Genomic DNA, 17716 nt, shown 5'->3' with positions numbered 1-17716 from the left:
AATGGAAAGATGGCACATTGATATCTTAGGGCCTCTCCCCAAAACAGAAGAAGGATATCAGTACATCCTTCTTGCAGTAGAATCATTTTCCAAATATCCAGAAGCCTTTCCATTGCGCACTCAATCTGCAAAAGAGGTTGCCGAAGTCCTTTACAGTCAGGTATTCACTCGATATGGTGCTCCAAGGTCATTAATTTCAGACAGAGGTCAAAACTTTCGGTCAAAATTGGTTCAGGCGATTTGTGATCTTTTTCAAGTTAAACAGGTATTCACGAGCAGTTATCACCCTCAAACAAATGCTGTTTGTGAAAGGACAAATGGTTTTATTGGCCAAGCTCTTCGATCTTATGCTGATAAGAAACAAACAAACTGGCCAACGGTACTCCCAGCAATTCTCATGGCATATCGAAAAACACCAGGAATAGCAACAGGCTTTTCACCATACTTTCTATTGCACGGCAGAGAGATGAGAACACCTTTTGATGTGAAAATGGCGCCAAAAGATAAGCTCCCAAATTCTATCAGAGAGTATGTGCAAGACCACCTGGAAACACTAGAATGGGGTAGGGAACAAGCAAAGAAAAACAAAGAATTGGCAAGTACAGCAAACAAAAAGCACTACGATAAGAAAGCTAAAAACCCAACATTTCAAATAGGTGATGAAGTTCTCCTCCATATACCAAAGCCTCCGCCTGGTCTTAGTTCCAAGCTTCACAAAAAGTGGCAAGGGCCATATCGGATACACCAAAGAGTAGGACCTGTCACATATAGAATCAGGAGATGTGATAATAATGAAATGCACAGAAGCCCTGTCCATGCAAATAACCTGAGAGAGTACCATGAACCTATCATCCCTCAGCAAAATAGACCTCAAACGCAACGTTGCATTTCAGGCCAAACAACTACGCCCGTTACATCGACACAGCAAGGTGTGGTGAATGAGGAAGAAGATGACCCAGTCCGACAAATAGAAAAGCTTGTCAAATGCTCATGGAATGCCAAATATAAACAGTATCAGTACAATGTTAAATTTGCAAATGAAAAATCAATCGTAAAAGGTGTACTGGCTGATGACATACCAGAAAGATTCAAGAAAGAATTCCATAGCACAAAAACCCATGCGGGAAGGAAAAGAAAAAGACCACCAATAGTACGATATCAGAATTAAAATGTAGTAACAGAGAAATGACAGATAAAAAGTGTGTTGAATTAGATGAGCATAGTGTTTAAAAATGCAGCAACATAATAATAAGAAACTAAAAAGGGCAATGCAAAAATGCACAAGATGCGCACTTGTGCAAACTTCAAGACTACAACCTAACCTAACAACAACAAACTAAGGTACCATCTATACCCTCTTCTTTACATCTTTTGCTGAATGCAATCAGAGGTGCAGGCACTTTCTGCATTGTATGAGGCTGTGCACAACCTGTACTTCCATCTTTAATTTCTTGGGTACCAAAGTAAGTAATTGTGAAGTTGGGAAACAGTCCATCCAAGAACAACACATAATAAAATTTAACAAATATTGTTGTAACCAGCCTGCTGGTAAGCATCACAAAATATGACATTAGTGTCTGTGAAAGCTACACAGTGCATTGGATGAATGGAGTTATTTTAGAAATTCACAAACGTAAAATATCAGTATCAGCACAAAGGAACAAATTGAATGAATTACCATAACTGGAAGAAATATGAAGGAAGCAAATGCTAAACAAAAAAAAAAAAGAAAAAAAAAAAAAACAGGCAGGAAAAATATATTAACGTCATAAAATGCAAATCAAAAGCTTCAAAAATGAAATAATAATAATACTAAAAACCCTACAATTGTATACATTGTATGCCAGCACTTTGAATAAAGAAACAGTTAATAGTAAATATTGTTGTTTTCTAATTTTTATTTTTATGGTCATACCTTTCAGCAAACCCCCCAATCCTCATTTGTACATACTACAAAAGGTTCAGTATATTTTTGTACTTATAGCACCAACTTCCACCAACTTTTGTTTTTCCTTGACCTTCTTAGTCTTTATGGGATTTGTCAGTTTTTACCAACGTGGCTTAGGTCTTACATTTACCATAAACACAATGTCTGTACCTTCCTACTTTGTCATCGCACTTATAGTGGATGCTTTTAATGGATGTTCAAAGTAAAAATGTTAGAAAATCTTCTAGAGTCTTGGTCTGACAGGGATCAGTCCAGGGAGCAATGTATATGCATCAGTTAAAAGCCGTAATGGATATTGCTAGAGAAAACGTTTCAACAAATAGTAAAACTAAAATAAACATGGAAACAATAACAAGTTCATTGATATTATTACTGTGCACCCTATGAATATTAATGGTAGTAGCTGGACAAATAAGGTTCCCACTTTACCAAAAGAACTGTACTTACATAAAGGAAAAATGTAAAATCAAATAGAATGTAGCTGTTTAGAATTATCTTTTGTGTAAACATAAATGTGTTGTCATACTGATATAGAAATATTATTTTACATATTTATTTCAATTTGAAGTGAGAAAATACCATGTCATATTATGTCTTTATAATTATTGCTTGTGTTTTAGTAAATTTAGTTGTACATAGTCAAAACAAATAGATAATGTGTACATGTAATTGGTGTGTATAAAACCTAGAGTACTTGTAATTTAATGGTAAATATGAGGACATATTTAGAAGGGCCCCAGGGATGTGTCATACTTGTAATTTAATGCCTTAAATGAATTTTCAGTTTTCTCAACTTTTCATTGAAATAGCAACTATAAATATCATCAATCTAATTTCCAGAAGTTTATAAGGTTGTTATATAACATTATGTGTCCTGAATTATATAGATGTGCAGGTTAAATGTTTTCAGGATGTATGCTTATATAATCGGTTTACAGGTCAAGTTTAAAGTAGTCTGTTTAGAGTCACACTAGGTAACTCAATTAAACAAGAAACCATATCTTTGATTAACAAATACATCCACCTCAAATGTATTTAGGAATGGTCCTCTGCCTTGTAACTATATTATTCACCTTGATCAATCAGTTTAAGTTATCAACCTATTGTCCACTAGTAGAAGCCATTTAGTGCTCAGTCTGGAAGTCTTCCCTATCGCATGTGTAATTGAATTAAAGTGACCACTCTGGCAACCCACCTGGCTGGGAAGCCAATGTAATGTAATTATATATGTGAAGGTATATAAAGATAGAAATAAAGGTAGAAGTCAGTAGTCAGTACTCAGAGAGAGGACACTGCATGCTGATCTCTAGAAAGCAGAACATGACGTTATGTTACAAGTATGGGCGACCCACTTGAAAGCTTTCTGGGTAATCCCCTAATGGATTCCCCACAGGGATTACGCAAAAAGCTTTTGAGTGGGTTTCGCCATATTTGATCAGCAGATCAGTTAGTCTGCAGATCAACTTGGTCCTTACTGGACTGTATATGTCCTCATAATCTTTTACTTGAAGCATAATAGTAATTGAGGACAGTTGATTCAAATCTATTTGGAACTGCCTTACTTACTGTTCATATCAGAGTGGAATTATTTTAACTCATAACTAAGTTCTTATTTGACTGATAATAAATATTTGTCAATCCTGCACACAAAATAGCAAGGTTAATATTATTTAACTTTGTATATTTTTATTAAGTATAATTATATATTCTCTTCAGTAAGACAGAAAATGCACAGACACTGTATTGATATTATAGTTAGTTCTAAGGAAGTGATCAGTAATAAGATATGTCAATTTGTAGACTTCAAAGAATTCAGACTTTCTCCGTAATTGCAGGGATAATGCAGTTTGCTGTGTCTGACATATTTCCCTAAAAATGGTCTAATGATATGAAAAAAAACATTTCAAAATCTTATGGTTATTAATAAAATAAATATTTTGAATTTCTCAGCACAGTGGTGGAGAAGCTGTTGTCGTTGCCGGCAGACCTCGTAGCCTCTAGGCTGGCAGAGCCGCTCTTGTCGCGCTTCGTGTTACTGGACACCAATGCAGTGGATCATGTGATACCACATGTCCTCACCCCAGGAGAAGGTACCTTTATACATGGTTTATCTGCGTGTAATTTTAATGGGATTTAGGCACATTTCGGACTGTTGATCCCCATGGTCAATTGATGGAAATTTCCCTGTGGTTCATTGTACTTTTATCATTCATTTGATCCAAAAGCTAATTTTATGCATGTGTTAAACTTTAATGGAACTGGGTTAGTAATGGAATAACTTTGTTTTAGATTGAAAAAAATCTTGCCAAATTGATGATAGAAAATTAAATTATTTAATTTAAATTCTGCTTAGTTATTCATAAGTATGTCAGCTGTTCATTGGAAATGTTCAACAGGATACTTAATCTTTGAAGCTATTCATTTGTTTTGAAAATTGTCTTAACCATCTTTGCCTGCGAGTTATGAAAAATTGACATGTCATTCCTGGACCATGGAAAGGAGAATTTGTCATCTATAAGGTTACCAAAACTTAACTTTGAAAATCTGATCATGCGTTATCTTTTCCATTTCAGAAGACACAGACATAAATAATAAAGTGCAATCTAAGGAAGCTCATAAGGAAGATAGGCCGGTGCCTATCCTGCCTCGGAGACTGTATCAGAAACATGTCATCCCTATCTTATACAGGATTTTCCATGTCAAAGATGCACACATCAGACTTGTGATTCTCACACATTTTAGACACTTTGCTCATTTATTTGATAAGGAATCATTACAGGATGTGATTCTGCCACAGGTATGTTTTTTTATTACACTTGTTATGATTCAAGTATATAGTATTTTAATTAAATGTTTTATATTAATGGGTGGAGTCTGGCAATTTTGTATCAGAATATAGTAAATATCAATATAAATGAAGTAAACAACTGAGAACCTTTGGGGAAAGTAATGTTAAACCTTTGGACTTAATTTACATTTACATGATTTTCCAGTTGTTGCTTGGTTTGAGGGACACTAATGACCAGATAGTGTGTAAGTCTCTGGAGGCTCTTGCAGTATTAGTGCCAGTATTAGGAGGGGACGCTGTGATAGGAAGGTCAAGGTCAAAGATATTTATAGAAGGAAAACCCAGAGTAAGGCAGATTTTATTTTAAACATATAAACAAGTACGATCACTTGATTTTAAGCTGGACTAGCACCCCCCAATTTCTTTCTATTTTAGTGACAGAAAAAAAGTTAAGCAAAAACAAGTTATTAATGATCACAAGGTAATTAAATTAAACAGAGATGTTCCTGAAGGCATATATCACTATCGGACATTAATTCTATTCCAAATATTTCCCTCAGGGCTTTGACTTTACACCTGTTAGGCTATTTTATACCCCAGTTTTCCTACAGGCAACAAAACTGAGACTATATTGATCATCAGCACTGTGGAATTGCAACGTGGCATTGTTACAAATAGAATACCTTTTTCCAAGTGTACAATAATTTCTAACTATAGGCCTTGAAGATAGAGGAGACCAGCTCAGGGGATCACATTCCAGTCCCTGACACAGTCAGCAAAGTCTTAGACCTGACTAAGTCAGCCACAGGGGAAGTGTGGTAAGAAAACTGCTTACATTTATAGTATAGGCCTGATACTCTTAAGTAGTGCTGATCATGTAGTGTATTGATATTCCATTTTAGTTTTAAATGTAAAGAAAAGAAGCTCAGGAGGGAGACAAAAGGGTTATAAATGTGGTTTATAGACTATTATTTTGATCAGGAACGTTTAAGTGAGATATTTCTGTTGTCAGAAAATGCTGAATAATTCATGTGTTCATCTAGATAATTTTTTTTTATATTACAAACTTGCTCTGTTGTATAATGATTTAACGCGTTCTGACTCATAAGTCACATTTCTTTCCAATACCATTAACATTTGCATTTATGAATACTTTATTACCAGCATGTTCAATATTAGCAGTATTTTAGCTAAATCCATAATGATCTGCATTGAGGTACTGACCCAGTCTGTAGATAATTGATCTAGACATATTGAATATATGCATTTATGAGATTGATGTTTGTTTCTCACCCATATACTGTTTATATAAATCAGATGCATGGCAGTTTAATGACAATTGCTTGCAAAACAAATGATTTCAGTTTTCATTTCAGCTGCCATACTTAGAACTTCATGCTGTTCGAAATGAAATCTTATCAATTATGTATAACTATTGAGCCCTCCAATCAGGAAGCCTGTCTCAGATATCAGGAGTTGGCTTGTCAAGCTGTCCAATCAGTAGCATTATATTAAAAGAAATTAACATCAATGCCATGTAGTACTGTTCATTAGTACTGTGAAAAACTGATGTCCCTGTTAATGATATTTTAAAGGTAGTTTTGATATTAGCCATATTTGTTTTGTTTGAATAGCAATGGAGATCTAAAGAGACACCCCAGTGATGAGAGTGAGGACAGAAAACTACAGCTGTTAAAAGAAAGAGAGAAGAGGAAACAGGAGGCAAAGAGAAAAGCTGAAGAAAGGAGAAGAAAAAGGGAAGATAAAAAGATCCAGGCTGAAAAAGGTAATAACAGTTTAAAATCACTTTTAAAAAAAACTACTGAACACATTGCATACTGTTTGATTTTCACTCATATGTAATGATTGTAGGGGTCATGCCAGTGAAGTATATGCTCCTCTGCTCAGCACAACTAGCAAGTCGGGTTTAATGACATCATTTGTTCAAGATCTTATATGAGAGAGAAATTTGAACTTATTAATAGGACCATATTTGTTCAATCCTGAAATAAATCAACCTACTGGTGACTGCAACTTCAATGCCAGTGTGATCAAAACACATTGCTATTTATTTTCATATAGATTCACAGTATCAATTATTCATGAGTTGAAATGTTATTACTGCTGTGTGGCACAGATAAGTACGCATTATGTAGAGAGCAGATACTTCACCATTTAGTATCTACATATAATCTGTAAATTGCATTAGGTTATAGTGGGGAAACTTTATTTTTCAGTGTTGTGTTGCTGAGTAGCCTGTTACTGAATAGATGAAATATTTATTCATTTATATTAACTTGTTTATTTTATTTTATTAATTTTTATTTATTATTTATTTATTTATTATTATTTATCTTAATTTTTTGTGCAAAATAAATAGTTTTTCATGAAATTTGAGAGGATTCTCGAGACTTTTTATCATTTCTTCTTTAAAATCAGTTTCAGAAAGAACTATAAAAATGGACCAAGATCTGACTACTGAACAGCAGACTTCCACAGCTGACATTAACATTACAGAGGACATCAATAGAGATTCTGAAAAAGAGGAAGGTGATAAACCTTTAACAGGAAGCATTAGTGCTGCCAAAGCAGTGGAGGAGAAAGAGATCCATTCCAATATTGAAAGAAGTGAGTCTGAGGAAGATGCTGCTCCACTGTCTGAAAATGAGGAAAATTGGACAGATTGGGATGAGGAACAGGCCATGGACGCTGCTATTGAGAAAGAAATCGAGGAAGAAATGGAAAGTCTGGAGAGGAAGGACGCTGAGTTGAGGCTGTCCCCTGTGGAACCCATACACATAGACTGGTCTGGTGTAGAGGAGAAAGTGGAGGTCAGATCTATTATTCCAAAGGAAGCCAAAAAAGGCAAACTGAAACTGAAAAGCCCAAGCATGAAAGAGGAGGCAGAAAGTGGAAAAAGCTTCAAGTCACCAAGATCTAAGTCATTGGATTCTGGAAGTAAAGAGGAGACCGATGATTTCAGTTGGAATACTAGTGATTGGACAGAAACTCCTGCAAACCAGCCATCTTCCTTGGCATCTCCAAGGCAGCAACAGGGTCCCTCAAATTCTTCCAGAAAAAACTCTACTACTGAGAAAACAAAAGGAAGAGAAAGTGGTAGTACTGGTGGGCACATGATAAACACTGAGCAGCTAGGGGCAGAGTTTGATGTTTTAGCTATAGAGATAAAAGCAACTCCAAAAGTGCAGGAATTTGATTTCTTTGCTGACATGGCACCTGATATCTCTCCCTCAGCTTCTTTGCATTTAGGAAGTAAGACCACTTCAGAGGCAGATACGCTGGATGACAAGAAGAAACAGGAGATAACACCAAAACAGACTCCCATTTCCTTTGCTGCAATCGACATTACTACAGACGTGACAGTGAGTGATAATGATTTCAAATTTCTTTAGTGTGTGTGTGTTATTGTTCAGCAAAAACTGACAATTTGAGAATGGTTATGGCATTTGGAAAGCATTTTATTTACTTCTTCAGGTGCCTTTAAGCATTGTTCTTTTGCTTTTGTTGCAAAAAAGGATTATTATTGCACTCTGGAATTCTATTCATAATTTTTTTATCATACAATTTTTCACAAATTATTATTTTAGTATACAATTTTCCACAAATTAATCTTTTATCATAAAATAATTGAAAGCATTTCATTACTGAGTGTTAAGTGTCTTCTTAGTAGTGATTTGTATGAGAAAAGCATTGAACTAAGCAACATATCTTCATCTTATATTACACCACAGTAGCCATGCTCTTATTTTCACTCCCACTGTCATGTCATAGAGTTTACAAGTTCTGTTCTTGTCACCTTTCAGGAACCTGGGGGTTGGGAGGATGAGGACCTAGAGTGGGGAGAGGATGACAAGTGGTGACTGGGAGGATGAGGACCTAGAGTGGGGAGAGGATGACAAGTGGTGACTGGGAGGATGAGGACCTAGAGCGGGGAGAGGATGGCAAGTGGTGACTGGGAGAATGAGGACCTAGGATGGCAGGTGGTGACCACAGAGTACACTGTCCTAGTCTCAGATAATTATTGGTTTACTTGACCATTATGGTAATAATTCACCGTGGTAAAGGGATGTGTTTTATATTATAATAGGAGCTGCAATATACAAATAGCATTAGTCTGGTGGATTTTTTGTTCATACATAATTGTTGCTGTTGTTGTTGAAATATAATCTTATTGGAAAGAATATTTAAAGGTCAAGGGATACTGATTTTATCATTAGCACTTTAAGGTAGAACATATTGGAACATGCATCATAATTGCCATAGTTTAATAATGAGAACTGGAATTTTACTTGAGGATACAAGACACTGTTTATCAGGGTGTCACTAGTTTGATGGATTGTGTGCAAATTTTCTGTGATTCATTTAATATTTTGACATTTTAGACCAGTACATAATTAGCATTTTCACCTGTGTCCAACATATCTGCAAAGTCACCAGAGTTTCATAGTCGAATTTTTGGAGAAATGTTATGGAATGCCAGTCTGAACTCCTACTTGATAAGACATTTTCAGGTCACTGAAGTTTTAACCAAAGAACATTGTATGTCAGCAATATAACAGAACTGTTACAGAAATATGGCATATGCTAGTCAGTATTTGTACATGTCAAAATTTTTGGTTGCTGGTAGTGTACAGTATAGTACATGTTACATGGGCAGTACATACTTCTTACCCAAGTCCTCTTTTCTATTATCTCTGGCTGGAAATAAAAGTTAACATAAGAATAATAATAATAACATGACTAAGTGACAGAGAAAGTTGTTTATTGCAAGGCACCGTTGGGTGTGTCCATCATGATGGTTTAATAGTGATAAAAGTAAATGAAGGTTAACTCGGAGATGTGTGTGTGTCTCAAAGTAGAAGTGTTTGCTTCAGATTGATTTTGCTGCCAGCATACAAGAGTTGTGAAATGCACTGTGCATTAGACAGTTGCTGAAGCATTATAAAATTGGGTACTGCTATTCCTGTTTAACCTCAAGGCTCAGAGATTTCAATTTATGGTAAGGCAGACTCTGCATCTTTTCACTTGATAAGTCGAATTTTGTTGAATGTGCTTTTCTTTATATATTAGCTGAAACTTTATAAACATTGCACAACTTGAACATATTTTCTGGGTTCAGAATGTTCGAGTTATGCACAATGTATACCAATGAGATCACCTTGGTTTTCTGCCATGACCATTTTTCATGTACAAAGTATACCAAGAGCTCTCTTAACAAGAATTGGGGGCAAAAGGATGTAAAGTGTACTTCACAATCAATGGAGTAACCTCATCATTGGGAAGAAACTTTTGACAAGAAATGAACTTTCATAGCTGTTTTAACAAATCAAGTTAGTTACTGTTATTATATACTACAATGCGTTCTGTGGCTGTTATTGTCATAACATTGATCACTATGCTCATAAGTAATGATCTGGTAACTTCCACTTGAAGACAAATGGTATCTAAAACTTGCTTAATTTAAGTTGATTGTATGAAAGAGTTAAGTACTGTAGATCTTGACAAAGACTTGGAAATTCAATGCATTGTGTAAGTTGCACTCAAAAAACATCAATTCAGCTGGCATTTGGTGTTTTTAATCAAGTAGGTACAGAGAATTGATTTCTTACTTTTGACTGCAGTTTTCTTAGATTAACCAAACTTTATAACATAATATAAAAAACTTTCCATGTAAAGACGTTCCAACTACAAAATATTTAATTTTTTCCACAATCTAAAAAACTGGATATTCGCTACATTATAGTAGTCAACAAGATTTACCATCCATTTTTTACTTTTGTGCTTCCAAGAAGCATATCCAATAGTTTGAATATATACATCTTTTCCCTTCTGAAAAAGACTTCACTGAAATATTTACAAGCAGTCAGATGAAACATTACTTTCACACTATTTACAAAAGGAAAAAAATCTCATTCATAATCTTTGTGCACTGAGAGAATCAGATGGCTTAAAATATTTGCCTTACACCATTGAAACTTCATTTCAGAATCTACTCTTAAAACTACCATTGAAAATAGTACTACTGATATCATGATCATCAATTTGCATTCCTCTCAATAGCTGGCCATTTTATAGGCAAGATCAGATCAAGTCTGTTTTGTAAATGTTAACTGAATAATGATATTTTCCCTCCAAGGAATTTTCTACTATATCCTTTAACCAAGGCATTGGCAATCTTGTCATAGGAGGGCAATTGTTCGAGGTTTCCCATGGCGGCGACTGCAGGCTGTGTGCGTAACATTCTATTGGCTACTCGCTGAATGTCTTCTTCTGTGACAGCACCTAGAAATTAAAGCAGTGGCCTTGAGGAAATTGCATCACAGTATTTATGTATTTATTTTGAAGAGAAACCACATCAAAATTAGAATTTGCATTTCGTAGAAAAAAAAAATGACATTGCATAAGATCTTTTCTTTCCTGGCCACTTTTATCTCTTATCTATAACTTACAAAATGCTATGCATGCAAGTTGCCGTATTCACTGCTAAGACGAGGCAGATATTTTAATTTTAAGTAGAATTTAAAGACTAACTTTTTTGTTGCACTTTTGATTGTATCAAAATATTTGACCACTGCCCTCCATTTTGACTCTTACCTATTTTCTCAATATACCACTCGGCAGATTTCCTCTCACCAGATGCAAGTACTTGTCTAGCAATATCCTCAAACACAACAGGCCGTAACTCTAGGTGACCAAGTAGCAAGGATTTAAGCTGAATTTTTGCACGTTCCAGTTCATTGCCATAAGCATTCTATAATTAGAAGAACACCATGCCTTAGAGAAGAACTATCATACCAACATTTGATGTGCTCAACTTGTCATTATTTGGTACTATACACACTATCTGTGGCAAGTTTCCATGCTAGAATCGTATAAGTATTTAAAAAGTTCTATTCCAAAACATTGATAGATTACATTTAATTCACGTGGTTTTATAACTTCATTTACAATGTACAATAATCTAAAATATTATTTCAAAAATTATTTTATTAAAGGTTAAAACAAAAATACCTGCAAGTAATTTAAATTCAAACATTAAGCTCAGGTTATCTTTTCCACAGCTGTCATACTTACTACTGTAATTTTCCCTGCAGTCTTACACAACTCATTCTGGACAATTTGTACTAAATCTCCCAGCTGCAAGGGAAAAAAGACATTCATGGATTATCTTAACAACAATTCTGAATGTCCAAGCATGCTTGCCATGGAACACACACGCACACAAAATAAATAAATAAATACAATGAAAAAAATTGATTATTTTTCACCAAAACCTGATGAAAGAGAAAACACCTGACAACTATTTCTTACTTTAGTCTGGTAAAAATTACATTTTACATTCAACAAAATTTATATAGGACATTCATAAGTCTTTCTTTCAACCTCAGGTATCAGAAAAACGAGAGCACGCTATTTAAGACAAAAAAAACTTACGTGTGAAGGATGCGCATTGGCAGTAATAGTGAAGAAACCCGTGTCATCATATGTTACATTTAAAGCCTGACAAAAGTTTACCCAGTAATACCTAAAATAGATGCAAATTATTTTATACTAATAATACATATACAAGATTACAAAAAAACTGATATTATTAATTCCTCTTCATCCATAACTAAGCATGACAAACAGCTTAAACACTCATTGTCAAAAAAAAACTTCATAAATGGATTAAAATTTCACATTTAAGCATGATTAAAGATTTTCACCATCACTTTGTAGTAACCTTGTTTATCAACAGCATGTCTTATTCACAGCTATACCTCATTAATTTAAATTAATCTGATTTGTATCCTTTACATAGCACACAATATCATCTTGTAACAAGTCATATGATTTTGGTTATACACACAAAAACAAAGTCTACAAAGTTAGCACTTGCTCAATCTCATAGATGGTGTTTGAAGAATATGATGGTGCATTGTGCTGTGAAGTTAAACCAAAGATCTCCGTTAACCACAAACCCGGCTTTACCTTACCTATTTGAATCATCCAAGGTAGACCCTTGAGAACAACATAAATTATTCACAATTTTTTTCCCCTTCATTTCTTACCTATTCAGAACATTTAAATAGAGTCTGGAGTACATGCCCTTCCCTGGACCTCCCACTGAAAATGATCCTCCACCCCCCAGCATCATGGCCAGCACAGAGAAGGGGATGTAGTCTTCATCATGCCAGGAACAGGTTTCCAGGGCAATGGCAACATGAGCGAGCTCACCCTGCGGCATGGGATTGGGACCATTCCGTACATCTGCCAGATCTTTATCAACCTAAAATTAGCATGAGATAAGAAAGGATCAGAATATATTCAGCCAATTATAAAATCAGAAATCTTTTTCCTCTGGAGTCAAGTTTGATAGATACACAAAGTAAAAGCAATACAATAAGTAAATTAAGAATAAAGTTTAAAAAACAAATTAAAATGCATTACTGCACTTGGATAAAAACTGCTTAAAAAGCATTTTACTTCCTTTGAAAGTTTTAAGTCTACTGTTGATACAAAGGTACAAAGGTAAAAAGTGGTGATGCTGGAAGAGAAGAGTCTCCCATCATGGTGTTATCTTTTCAGGTAAGCATACTATTCCCATGAATGCCAACAAGTTTAAACTTCTCTACCCTTCTTACCTCAACATTAACAATAAGTGGTGCCTTTACATTCCGATTCCATCTAAAATCCACAATCATTTCTTTTGTTTTAGCTACATTCAAAATAATATGATTACTCTTACACTACCTGATCACTGACTCAATAGATTCTCTACATGTGCTCAAGTCGTTGTCAGTGCATACAAAGACAGACCAAATAACACAGATGCCCATATATGTTACCTTGATCATTCCGCCTGTATACTGAGACAGCGACCTATCTCGTCCAAGAGTGGGGTCAATGAGTTTAGCATCCTCCTCCCAAATAGGTGTTTTCGTAAAATATTTCTTGGCCAAGTCTACAAGTAGGTCATGGTCTATCCCTGCCCCAGATAGCACCATGCGGTCAGGTGTATGGTAGTTCTTCATGAAGGTGTATAATATTTTCTTGTCTATCTTATTTATATTGTCAGGGCTGCAATACCTTGGCAATCCAACTGTGTTGTCCCTATATGCAGACTGAAATAAATCAAAGAACAATGAAAGTGTAAAACAGTTTTTTCCCTACTCTGATGCAATATAACATTGAGATCAACAATCACCTTCATTTTCTGATTATGTGCTCTGTTACTGTTTACAATGTAACTAGCACAATGCTTCAGAACCATGGAAATTCAAAGTCACACTTGGAAAATGTAAATGTGATGATGTATTCACAAAATATTTCTTATCTTCAAGAAAAATAATCCACTGGGAATCATTTTTTTCTAGCTAAGTCAAGCAGTATTTAAGTCCTGTAAATCACTTCAGTTAGCTTGAGAAAAATAAGTTAAGTACAGTGTATTACATTTCTCTTTTATTGGTGTTTACAAGTAAAAGGTGCATGGCAAAAGCCAACATTAAAGGTAATGACAGATGCAGGTGATGGCTATGCATCTAAACACAGTGTCATACAAAATAAAGACTGCAATGAAAAATAAATTAATGTGCATTTTGCTGGACTGCGATTATGCAGTATAAAATGTGTCAGATTTCCACATTTAAACACATTCTCTAAACCCATATTACATATAAAACAACTTAAGAGTTAAAATAATAATTATAATTATAATTTAAGCATTATCAACCTAATAGCACTGGGGTATTTTACTTACAGCATGAATGAGTTCATTCATTATGTTCATAGTCATGTCAGGATCTGTGTCCAATAAATTGAGTTCATACGCAACTGCTTGTCTGGCTTCTTCAATCTATCAGATAACATTTCATCATACTGTATTGACAACTTAAAAATGTGAAAATATGTACTGTGTATTTTGGGGCTTTTTAAGAAGAATTCAAACATAAAAAGTAACTTTCTAAGGCACAAAAACAAAATGTACAAATCACATTAAAGGCAGTGTATTTCTTTATATCTGAAAATTATCCAATTCTTTAATGAAGTGTTATAGCTGAGATTTAAATAATTTTTTTCAAATATACATTTTCTTATTTTCTTAATCAACAACATACCTCTGCATCTTCTAATTTGGGTCTTAATACAGCTTCTGATATGACATCCATTCCATCTTCTATGCCTTTTAGACTTATGGATGAAGCATACATTAAACAATCCCTAAAGAAAAAGAAAAAAAAATGTCAACCTATAATCCAGTGACATTTGTATCTGCTGATTAAAGGTATGATAAAGAGCATTTCTTAACAAATCAATGTGCACATATATCCTCCACCATGCAATTAAAGCACACATATCAACCAAATTCTTCAGATGAGGTGACAAACACAAGCTTTTTGTATTCCACTGGTTCCTTTCATTCAAAAATGTTCACTGACCTTGCCCTATTATCCACTGAATTTCTAACATAACAACCACCATATCAAATACTCATATCAGGCATCTGTGGCCTTGTAAATTAGGAACAAGAAACTGATCCAATCATCTCCCCAGAGGAACAGGTAACACTAAAAGCCGAGTATCTTCTCAAATATTTAAATACCATGTTTGGCAGCGACTTCAGTTGGAATATCTCTGGATTAATGACTGTTTACTGGTCCACAAGTTAAAACGACGTCTTGATATGACCAACCTTTGTGCTTGACAATCTATCATTCCACCATGGGGTTCAACAACCTCTTGAATTGCATTGTTATCACTGTATTTTGTGGTTGACTAAAAATACATTAAGATACAATTGTATCAAAATGAAATAAACCTGAGCAACTTTTTTCTTTAATTATAAATCAAAATGTACAATCTAAACATGACCACACCCACATTCAAACACATTAGGTCAGTCCTTAGATGTTAGACAAATGAAAGTGATGAATGTGTACTCAGTATTATGAACAAAATTTTACATTAAGTAAAAAGGTAGGATTAAGCAGGTATTATTACTGGTATGCAAAGAATATTAACACTACACCTGGAATAAAGAGAAAGTGAGAAAGGAATATTTGTCTAGATAGTTAACAATGTAAGTTTCTAATTTGGAGAGAGAATGTACATACACAAGCTCAAAAAGTGAATTCCAAAAATATCAAAAAGTGACTTGTTGGGTGAGAGGTGTGTGCAGATGTGAGTATTGATATTCTGGAGTCTGGGGTAAAATATAAACATCCAAGAATTTTAGAGTCAACAAATGAAGTACACAGTAGTCAACTTACATGAAAAGCCAATTTTTCCAGAAAATGAACAACTCCACTTGGATATGCCACTTCATATCTGGACCCAGAGTCAATCACAACTAAAACTCCATGAAAATCAAAATTTTATAAAATGTTCCATGTACATTGTGCTCAAACTTTGTTATAAAACTTAATCTTCCAATAAATTTCTTTAATTAAATAACACACTAGTGCATTTGAGAGAACTACAACAAAATATGTCAGTATCATAAAAACTTTAAAAACAGATATTCGTACTTCCAAAAGTACAACAATCCCCAAAACTCTTCTCTGATGCCACCCTGAGTCCATTCTCCAATGTGGTCACTTTAGTCTCGTGCCGTTCCTTACTGGCTACTGCATACCTCACATTGGGCAGACCTGGGAGTCTTTCTGATAATGAGAGTTTTTCTGACTGGTTTTCACTGCAGAACAACCGTTGTATTTGTACCGAAGGATGGTTACTAGAATAAAAATAGCTGGGAAAATGCATTTTCAACCCCTTGTATTATGTGCAGTGTGTCTATGTTAAATAAAGTTATACCAAATAAAGGAAATTTGATAAAATGCGATTTAAGCTGCTTGAGTACTATGACTTAAATTTCCTCTGTGTTCTGCCTTATATGCTGTGCTGTGGTATAAAGTCTCAAGGCTAGATTTGACATCACTTACAAACAGTGTACGTAGGTATTTTACATGGCACAGAGCTGGAATAAAAAGGCTAAACCCTTACAACCAATACAAATCACACTTGGCTATCACCTTGATTGGTTAGAAAATCACTATCATAAAATCGACTCATGATTTCAGAATTGTTTAGACTCTAAAACGACAAGGACTTCGTAAGCATTTATCGTGGACTTCTACTGATGTCCAAGTGGGATTTACAAAGATAAATGGAATTATGTAGGCTAGGGTGTTTAATGTAAGTAGAGTGAGTTTGAGTGTCTCTATTTTATTTTGAATTTTTATTGCATGTGTGGGGTATTCTTGTTATGCAAGCGCTCTCCATTTTATTGACTGTATGGGGCTCTATGGGGATTTAATAAAATTCGTTTTGAATACTTAAAACGACTAAGATGGGATTTTTAGCTTTATGGTAGACAAGTATAGCAGTGTAAGGCCGTTTTATGTTATTTTAAAAGCTTATACGCCCGATTTTTAAATGACGTAGCTATTTTACGACAATCGTTTTCTAACCAATAAACGTGAAAGCCAGTGGACGATGTTGGACACACAGTTTCCCCAGAGTAGGGATATTTACAGCCTTGAGAATTCCTCACACAAGGTGGAGTGAAGTTTTACCCTGTGGTAAGTACTTAGCCTGTTAGGCCAAAAACTGAGGCAACAACTACACTGTAAGTTGAACGCAAAATGACAAATGCAGGACCATGGCACAACTTCACGTTTGAGATGAGAGGCATCAAGAAGTTAATCAAAGATCAACATTTAAAATTCTAAGAATCTTTAAACATTTGTTAATGTTCTTACGTTTTTTCAAATTAACAGTAACACTCACCTCTTTATTTGCCCACAAATTCTAGGCCACCGAGAAAATAAGTTTACCATGCGAGCACTTGCCATTTTGCGGTCTGTGGGTACTTTCGGCATGTCGTTATTGTTTCTAGTTTCTTTCACTGCCCTGTAAATGTATGACTAATCTCGTACAAAATTCAATGTCAGGTCCAAGAACAGAGATTTTAAGAACGT

General features: G+C 34.8%; 2 protein-coding genes across 5 annotated transcripts in view; one reads left to right on the top strand and one right to left on the bottom strand.

The window, feature by feature from the left end:
* Positions 1–9593, top strand: part of LOC106180527 (protein-associating with the carboxyl-terminal domain of ezrin) — a 20654-nt gene extending 11061 nt beyond the window's left edge. The window contains exons 7-14 of one of the 3 annotated variants that reach the window (XR_015333321.1): positions 3899–4038; positions 4522–4745; positions 4942–5082; positions 5454–5554; positions 6371–6522; positions 7176–8119; positions 8561–8702; positions 8738–9593. Coding sequence is in view for 2 of the 3 variants with exons in the window: in XM_087007491.1 (XP_086863617.1) it covers positions 3899–4038; positions 4522–4745; positions 4942–5082; positions 5454–5554; positions 6371–6522; positions 7176–8119; positions 8561–8617 (1759 nt within the window). In the remaining variant the exon portion in view is untranslated. Of the gene's footprint in view, positions 1–3898; positions 4039–4521; positions 4746–4941; positions 5083–5453; positions 5555–6370; positions 6523–7175; positions 8120–8560 lie in introns of all 3 variants that reach the window. The other 2 variants (XM_087007491.1, XM_013564534.2) reach the window with 2 other exon arrangements.
* LOC106179910 (mitochondrial-processing peptidase subunit alpha-like) lies at positions 9503–17716 on the bottom strand. 2 transcript variants are annotated; one of them, XM_013563717.2, is made up of 12 exons: positions 17526–17716; positions 16265–16470; positions 16007–16086; positions 15430–15512; positions 14855–14957; positions 14497–14592; positions 13586–13861; positions 12809–13026; positions 12192–12282; positions 11832–11894; positions 11352–11508; positions 9503–11039 (listed from the first exon to the last, which is right to left on the bottom strand). In XM_013563717.2, exons 1-12 carry the CDS (start codon positions 17615–17617, stop codon positions 10864–10866), a joined length of 1641 nt encoding a protein of 546 aa, XP_013419171.2. In that variant the 5' UTR covers positions 17618–17716; the 3' UTR covers positions 9503–10863. The 2 variants fall into 2 exon arrangements, with proteins under 2 accessions (XP_013419171.2, XP_086863619.1); XM_087007493.1 differs by having other exon boundaries at positions 16265–16485; positions 17526–17632.

Source organism: Lingula anatina, chromosome 3, assembly GCF_051362555.1.
Source record: "Lingula anatina isolate TDL-2025a chromosome 3, LinAna3.0, whole genome shotgun sequence".
NCBI lineage: Eukaryota > Metazoa > Brachiopoda > Lingulata > Lingulida > Lingulidae > Lingula > Lingula anatina.
Note: the sequence above shows the minus strand (reverse complement) of the source record. Positions and strands in the feature narration are given on the sequence as shown.